Source organism: Porites lutea, chromosome 1 (genome assembly GCF_958299795.1).
Source record: "Porites lutea chromosome 1, jaPorLute2.1, whole genome shotgun sequence".
Classification (NCBI taxonomy): domain Eukaryota; kingdom Metazoa; phylum Cnidaria; class Anthozoa; order Scleractinia; family Poritidae; genus Porites; species Porites lutea.
In genome coordinates, this window is record NC_133201.1 from 31154996 (window position 1) to 31163847 (window position 8852).

General features: G+C 39.5%; 1 protein-coding gene across 1 annotated transcript; it reads left to right on the forward strand.

Annotated features, from left to right (window-relative positions):
* The first annotated feature begins 4704 nt into the window (after positions 1–4704).
* LOC140937027 (kelch-like protein 7) lies at positions 4705–6638 on the forward strand. Its single transcript, XM_073386554.1, has one exon. The coding sequence runs from the start codon at positions 4705–4707 to the stop codon at positions 6475–6477; it is 1773 nt and encodes a 590-aa protein (XP_073242655.1). The 3' UTR covers positions 6478–6638.
* Positions 6639–8852: the final 2214 nt, after the last annotated feature.

Genomic DNA, 8852 nt, shown 5'->3' on the forward strand with positions numbered 1-8852 from the left:
AAGAATAAACCACCGGAAATGGTTACTCAGTATGCATGTAACAAACCAGCTTCATGGCCTTTTAATGTTAAGCCTAGTGTTGCAAAAAAAGATTTACTCAGTCAAAGTTTAGAATGATACATGCACTGTGTAGTGCTAGTAACCTTCGAGCGAGAGCCGAGAAAATAAAAAAAAACCTCTGTTCAAGCAAACTCACAAGGTCACGTTTCACATTGTCACGAGCTTAGGAGTCGTGTTTAGCCTGTCAACGCTTATTTCTAAACTAATTTCTCTTTGATTGGCTGATTTAATTGGGATCAGCTAACGTGACAAAAGTGGGCGGCATTCGAAAAATCATGGTTCTCTGGCAGGCGGTATTTCTCGCGGCTTCGCCGCTCGTGACGGCTCCGCCGCCAAATCTCACTCGACTACTACACAATACCGCCAGCTACGAAGGCTACTGCGACGCCCAAATAGATCTAACCAACGTTATTTTTGGGATAGACCTATTCGGCTAACTCAATGTTGTACCCAATTCAAATCTCCCGGGGATAAGATTCTTTGTGTATTGCATTTGCATTATAATATGGCATTCACATTTAAATGATATGGAAATTCCTGAAACAAAACGTTTTATTCCCTAAGGGCTTGAATTGGGTACAGCATTGAGTTAGCCGAATAGGGCTACTGGGTCAACAAAAACCTCTGAAAGTACATTCCGAACATTAAGGGTTTGTTGTGCTGTATGACTCTTCCTAGCGTCGTTGTTCCACAAAAAAAGGAAATGGAGCCGCCAAAACCAAATGCGAGCCATGGTACAATTTTGAAGGGAATGCCCGCGAATCGACGCGAACGTCGCGCCCCGCAGAAGTAAACAATGCAATAAGCGCGATTGATAGACTCTTGCAAACTTTACAACTTCCCGCTGGCACACTGCCAACAGAACAGATTACAATGTTTGTGAAAAACCCTTGTTATTATACCCAAAAAAATTGATTTTAGATCGGCCACTTACTTTTACATAAATTCTGCAGCAGTCGTTTGGAACAATGTCGGTTTCTTTATAAAGTGGTCTTCTTATTCCTGGACTCTTGTCGCCCATCGTTAACACATGCTTTAGCTTGACCCCGATTAACAAATCACTCTTTACCACCCAAGTGGAGATGGTTTGTTCATAACATAATTTCCCCAGGTCTACCCCCACTTAAAAAAATAGCGGCTGATAAGCACGTGTTTGCTAAGGTGCCATTGGTCACTCCTTTTATTAGCAATTTGACGCGTTTGACAGCTGTCGTCTGCATGAAAGTGAGATTCGAGGCCAAGGTAACCAGAGGTTTTTCTCTCTCTCCTCGTCGCTTTTGCGACTCGTTGTCGCCGCTTTGCGGCTTGCTGTTGATCTCTTTCGCGAAGAAAAATCAAGAAAAACCTCTGGGACCAGGGTACCAAAACACCTTCCTGTAAATTTCCATTTGGCCAAGGCTGTATATGACATCTGGACTGGAAATCAATCGGAAATGCCAAGTGCGTATGTGTTAACTTAATTACAAGGGCCGGCAACCTCGACTATCCCACCCAATTAGAAATCTTTTATAGAATTCTCCCTGAATGCACGCTCACCGACTGGTAGACCTGTCCATTCTCTTGGCATTTCCTTGATGTATAATAGAAATTATTTCTTGAAGTCACGAGGTTGTTGCATGAGGGATGAAGGAAAAGCTACTGTCGTTTCATACCTGTTCCTATCTGTTGTTCTATAATGTCCAGTGGCAGTGGTGCAGTGAAGGTAGCATTTATGGTGGTTACACAACAGATGGGAAATAATTACACACCGCATTTTTGCTCGTTGAATTTCTGGTAGTAAATCGGGAACAAAGTTTTTGTTTAGAGGCAGTTCATGGCCTTGTTCCCTTCTAAAAACGAAACAAGTTTCATTACACACTTTAGCAGCTACCTCATCACGATAGTTCTGAAGAGACAGAGTAAAGCATACATGGCATAAGTGCTGATTGTAAAAAATCAAAATAAACCACAATGTATAACTATAACTATAATCAATTGGCCATTTTACTGGCAAAGTACATTTTATTAACCTGCAAAACAGCTGCTTTGTGAAGACTGACTGTTAGGCATGACTACTCACAATAAGTACGAACGTAAACTGTATGTTTACGAGTGCAGCTAAATGTCGTGGATCGTGGGTAGCGGGTAGAGGTCGTGGGTGTGGGAGTGGGTAAATGTCGTGGGTAAAAAAAAAGTCTCCCCCCAAAAAAGATTAAAATTAAAAAACTAAATAGCAAAAAGTTGTAAAATTCATGAAACGAAAATCTCCGCGTACATACCAGCCCTATTCCCCTTCCCCGTGGTCAGCAAAGCAAATAAGCGAATCCTCTAGTACAAACGGACACTAAAAAGACACCTAGGTGAAAAATAAAAGAAACTGTGCACTATATATATGTAAACCTGAAGCAGGCTATAGAAAAACTGGAGGCTAAACTGCTTTTTCTCATGATCAAAGATGTCAACATTCATGACTGAAACGTCCTTTCAGTTTAAGGAGTGATATTCCGAATCGTTACAGCAAAGATTTTGTACACGGCAATAAAATTTACATACAGTCTCGACAGTAACTTGAAAGATTGGAAATGAAGGTGATTCCTTCGTAAGGTAATTGAGACCTAAAACTTCTATTCAAAAATATGAAATACCTAAAAATTGTCCTTTTTCCCTCCCCTTTCTCACGGTGATCGCATTCCACTGTTAAAAAGTCTCCACTGATCATCGGAATTCTAGATCGAATATAGATAAAGAGGGTGGTAAAGGGTAATTTCGTGACTCGTGATCGGCCCTTTTTTTTCCCCGTGAAATGTGAAATGGCTAATTTTTTCCTCGTGATTCGTAATTTCCATAGTAGCCGTGAAGCGTGATTTTGAAAAATTATTTTCCTTGAAACGAGAAATAAATGTTTAATTCGCCGTGAACCGTGATTTTCATTATGTCTTTGTTATTTTCGACAACCTGGAGAGATGATGAAATCCTTTTCTGGGTACCTCTAAGGCACTGTTCAATCAGTGCAGACATTACTGGGCAACAGCAAGGAGACCAATGGACCTGAAGGAACTCATGCAAGCAAGACAATCAGGTCTGTTAGCATGATAAATCAGGGACTGGCAAGGTTACAGAAGTCCAGAACTTACAGTTAACCCTGAAGCTCTCCTCACCGTCAAAGTTGAGAACCTTCAACGCAGTTTCCCAATTCAAACATCCAACATGTATGCAGTTGCACCACGCCAGGGATTTTGGGACTACAGCCCAGGAATCAGCAAAAAGAATAACGCAGTGGTCCGCTTTTTACTTCACACACTCAACATCGTATTATCCTGTACCCTCGACACAAATTCACCTTCAAGATTTTCCAAGGATAACGCAACAAAACCTGCCTGTCATGAGTTCAGCCGACCAAGATCTGATGAGAAACTGGGCAAACACACACGGTAAGTGCGTTATACAACGCGCCGTCCGACAAGAAACCACTAAGTATAAGGCTGGTAGTCTTCGTCTGAACATGTATCAGACTGCTGTCCACCGGGGAGAACGGCTAGAGTTTTCACCAGTTGAAAGAGTAGAACAACCTGAATTTTCAAAGAAAGAGGGAAGAGAAGGCGCGCCTACATTGAGGGACCCAGGAGACGATCTAGACCCCCTCTTTACCACCCTCGATAAATAGCGAGCAGCTATCTCCATTCAGCGAGTCAGAGCTGTCCCATACTTTCTGCAAATTGCAGTATAATTTACGTCTGTTTCGTATATTTCGCGGCGATAGCTCTGGTATGGATAAATCTTCATCGGCAAAACGTCTTTTATACAGTGTTGTTGTGAAAGGGGAGCAAAGTCCCACGGGAAGTGGGAGGACGAAGAAAAAGCAAACACGAAAAAGACAATCAAGGAGTTGGAGGTTTTCGTTTCACAAATATTTTTTTTTCTCTTTGTTTCTTTTTTTCAATTACTTTACTTCATCTCTTTTTTTTTCTAGACTTTTTTTACCCACGACATTTACCCACACCCACACCCACGACCCACGACCTCTACCCACCACCCACGACCCACGACATTTAGCTACACTCATCATGTACAAGTACTACGTGGATGCCTTACAACGTCACTACGACCCAGAGAACCCATGATCCTGGAAAAAAAAATCTATCCGTCATGTAACGTTTCACGTAACGTGTCCGTCGTTTTACTGTTTCTTACATATCTTTTAAGCTCTGGGACCACTGTAATTGGCTCACCGCTGTCGCGGCAACCCTGCCTATTAAACATTTTTTTGTTATTCTTTGTTCAGTAACAGGCGAAGCTAATAAAATAAAATAAAATAAAATAAATAAAAATTATTTATTCTTTGTTTCTTCTTGAGAAGTAATACTTTGTCATAATTATTTCTTTCCTCTGAAATAATAAATCAAAGAACTCGAAGATAACTCGAACTATTTCCGAAGCAAATGTGGGACATTCGGAAGCAACTTCGGGTCATCAGAATGCAATTTTGGAACATTCCTGAGCTGTGCGAATCCTTAACTTCGCGTTACGCTGAAGTAGTAAGGGAGTCCCGATCCCCCGCCCACATGGACATAACAATTTTCTCTACCTGGGCCCTGGGGACGAGGAAGGGAGGAGGTTATCCTCGCAAAGTGTAATGGTTAGGGACTTTCACGATCATTCTGCAAAATGGAGTGTCTTGCTGAACCGATGTCTGCAGATCCTTTGGAACATCTTCGAGAACTTGTCGAGCGTCTGGACATCCTGAGAAACAACGATAGCTTTTGTGACGTGACGATCGCTGTAAAGGACAAAGAGTTCAAAGCTCACAGAGCTGTTTTAGCAGCAGCCAGCCCGTTCTTTCTGGCACTTCTAACAAGCGACATGAAAGAAAGAAACGAACAGCTGATCAAAGTAGATCTTGAGGAGGCCACTGAATCTGTCATGGAAGATGCGCTAAAGTACCTGTACACAGGAAATGTGACGATCATTGAGGAAAGGGCCCACAATTTACTTGCATCGGCCAATTATCTTCTTTTGCCAGGCCTAAAAACAATGGTGAGCGATTTTTTAGAGGAAAGAGTGACAACACAGAACTGTGTTTTCAATTATTATTTTGCCGACAAGTATGAGTGTGTGGAGTTGAAGGCAAAATGCTGTGAAGTGATCAACTCAGATTTCAGTGTTGTCATGGAAACAGGAGATTTTCTGAATCTGGATGTGAAGCAAGTTTTGGAGTGGGTGTCTAGTGATGACGTCATTGTAAATGCCGAGGAAGACATTTTCAAGGGAATTGTGATGTGGGTGTCTCACAACAAGAGTGAGAGAGAAAAACTTTTTCCGGAATTATTGCATCAGGTTCACCTGCCATTTGTGTCTCATGACTTTCTACTTAATGAACTGGTTAATGAGGAGCTGATTACTGAAAACCCTGAATTTTGCTCAAATTTTGTGATAAATGCTATGAAATCAGTGCTGAGTACCACAGATGGGGAATCTTCTCAGCAGCCAAGAAAATGCCAGGAAAAACACACTGCTGGAATATTTATTTGTGGAGGAAAAAAGGCATTATGCTACTTTCCATTGGAAGATGATTGGTATAAGCTTGTGGACACACTGTTTGAGCATGACAATCCCTGTCTTGTCCAACACAAAAGTAAAGTTTATATTTTTGATTCAAAGGTACACAAGGTGGGTAAGAGTGAGGTAGTGGAGTACTACGAAGATAACAATGCATTGGGAACAATTCAAGCAGCTACAAAAATATTCTTTTTGAGTAGTGGTAGTGACACTGTCACAGTGTTAAATGGAGAGTTATATGCAATCTCTTTTTGCTTCACACGAGACGTTATAGAAATCTACAAACACAATACAGAAACCAATGATTGGGATGAAATGAAATCCTTACGTAGTTTACAGCAGTGGCCTTGTGTTGTAAATGATCAGCAATTCCTGTATGTAATAAGTGGAAGCGAGAGTAACATAACAGTGAGATTTGACTCTGGGCAGAACAATTGGAAGAAACTTGCAGCTGTAAATGAGGAAAGATTCAACGCTTTTGGTGCTGCTATGAATGACAAGATTTACATAGCCGGAGGACAAAGCAGTTCTAATTATAAAGGACTCACTTCCTGTGAGGTATACAACCCTCCTACAAATGAGTGGCAACTGATGCCGAGCCTCAAGGTACCTCGATACAATGCTAGCATGGTGTGTTTTGCAGGACAGTTGTATGTACTGGGTGGGACCAGAATCACCCAGAGGGGTGCTTCCATGAGAGCATTAGGAGTTGAAATGTTTGATTCTGAGAGATATCAGTGGACAGAGAAATCAGCCATACCAGTGGGAAGGTTTGAAAGTGAAGATGAAAAGAAGCAAAATAAGGCATTTCAGGCATGTGTTGCAAGAATCTGCAAAAGAGTGATAAACAAACTTGAGCCACTGAATCCAAGACCCAAGTAAGGTCAACTAGGTGTTCAAACTAAAAAAAATCATGAAACACTTTTAGGTATTGTATTATGCCCATTTTTAGAAGCATCTTAGAACTACCTTTAGGTAACAACTTTTTGAGTTAACAGTCACTACAAAAATTTTCTTATTCAAATGATGCAAGCTTAGGAAGCCAAAAAAAGGTCTCGAAAAAGCAAAGTGATCAGAGAAAATACAAATTAAGTATTTCTTAAGCATAATTTGCCTAGGAGGTGTTTGTATTTTGATTAAAATTAAGAGCCTGGTTGAGATCTTGTTTTCTAAAATCAATTTTAATTTTTCATTATATTGCGAGAACATGGAAGTTTTACAATATCAGCAGTAATATCAGGAGTAAAATAACTAGTATCGAAAATGGGATATTGAAAGTTCACCTGTTTTTATGATGGGATGTCATTTGAAATTATGAATGTAACATCTTGAAATGGGGTACCAAGTGGGGAGTTTTCACCGGCGAAAATTGTCTGATTGGTCGACGCGCGACCACGTGACATTGCCAAATTCAACATGGCGGCAATACATCCATCGTTTGTTTATTCCAGTGGAAAGAAGTGAAATTGCGGCTTAATATGAGTTGCAAATGCATATACGGATATTTTTAGAATAGCCTAGACTTTTTATTATCCTTTTTCACCTATTCCTATGGGATTCGTTCCCTGCGATGCTCGCGTTTTGGCCGGTTTACCGGATTCAACTTTGCACTCTTCACGATCACAAAGGACAACAATATTTTTCATGAAAGCCGGGTCACTAGAAAGAACGGCCTTTGTTCACAGCTCTATGCAGCGGAGAAATAAGACACTGTGGGTCCTTTGAAATTGCTTAGACACCTGGAAGTTATTTTATTACTTTTTGTACCGAAAAGATAAAGCAAAATTATGTCTTCTCCAGCAAGACTTTCTAATTTATAAAAAAAGCTTGAACATGAGCTAAATGAACTGTAGTGTCTGCATTCATGTTCTTTTCATTGCAATTTTAATATCAAAACTTTAAAGCCGTCTATGACCGAGCAGGTTTTTTTTTTCTTTTTTTCTTTTCAATGGTTACTGTGCTTGATCTGAATAAGATAATGAAATTTTTAAAATTAGGGCAATACTATATATAAAAGAAGAGAACTTTGATTGCAAATATGTTAGTTGGAAAAAATACTGATTATACTATATGATCTTTTTACTATATAGGTTAGAAAAGTGATGAGTAGTCAAAAGTGCTACAAAGGAGTAAAAACCCAGATCTTTCCATTAATAAATTTTATTGACACTGTCAGGGACATATACTTTGCTTGAATACACATTTGTTCTTCAAAAATCTTGTTTGTGAAGCTGCACTTTGTTTGATTCAGGATCAATCAATCTTTTCTGAAGAGAAATGAACAATAAAGTATGTTAGCATGTCACTACTTCAACACTGCCCTAGCCAACAACTAAGAAGAAACACAACTTCATATAAAAAAAAAACAAAGTGAAAAATACTTCACTGTAAACCAACAACCGCTTCAAATATGTATCACATTAAATTCATGCAAAATGTAGACCTGATGAGAAGTTTATAGGAAAAGAAACAAATGATAATTACAATGAAACTATAATGTTTGAATGAGATCTGTATTTGAGAGTTCTCTCATAATTCTGACAGAAGATCAAAATAGGAAACTGCATATCCTACACAACTGCATTCATCAACATGATCCAACTAAAATTTCATGAAGACTAAAAGTTTACTCCAAACTTTAAACTCCTGTAAGGTTCTTCCCAGGTTTGAATCACATTGAATGCATATTTAAACAGTAATTAGATCTGTGAAACATTAGAACGGTGCAATGTCGTGGAAGGTCTGGGACTCTAACAAAATCCTTTGGTGCGAGTTCCAAAGCCGCCTACTATTATTTTATTATGAGCCTGCTACTTAAAAACTTTTTGACAGCCCTGATATTGCACAGTAAATAAACACTGTTGGATATACACATGCAAGCGGTCCATGACCATCATGCTACCTATCCCTTAATCAAAAAACCTACAAATCGCCTTTTGCTGACTTTTCACCTGATTTTGCATTAAATAGCCAGATTTGGTTGTTTTATGCTGAAAAGTGGATTTTTCTCAAAAAGCTTGGTACTTTGCTTACAGCTACAGTGTAAGAACCTGTGTTCCTGTTTCTTTATGATTCGTTTTACAAGGGATTTGAATCAGAGATCGTTATCATTGCCAGTGTCAAATGCTTGCTTGTCAGTTGAGTTGGATGCGACAGTTACACCTCAAGATAACTATCTTATAAGCTAATACAGTGTTACTACATGCACATCTAAATTATTATTTCTTAGCTAATACACTGTTTGGGTTCTCTGTGGA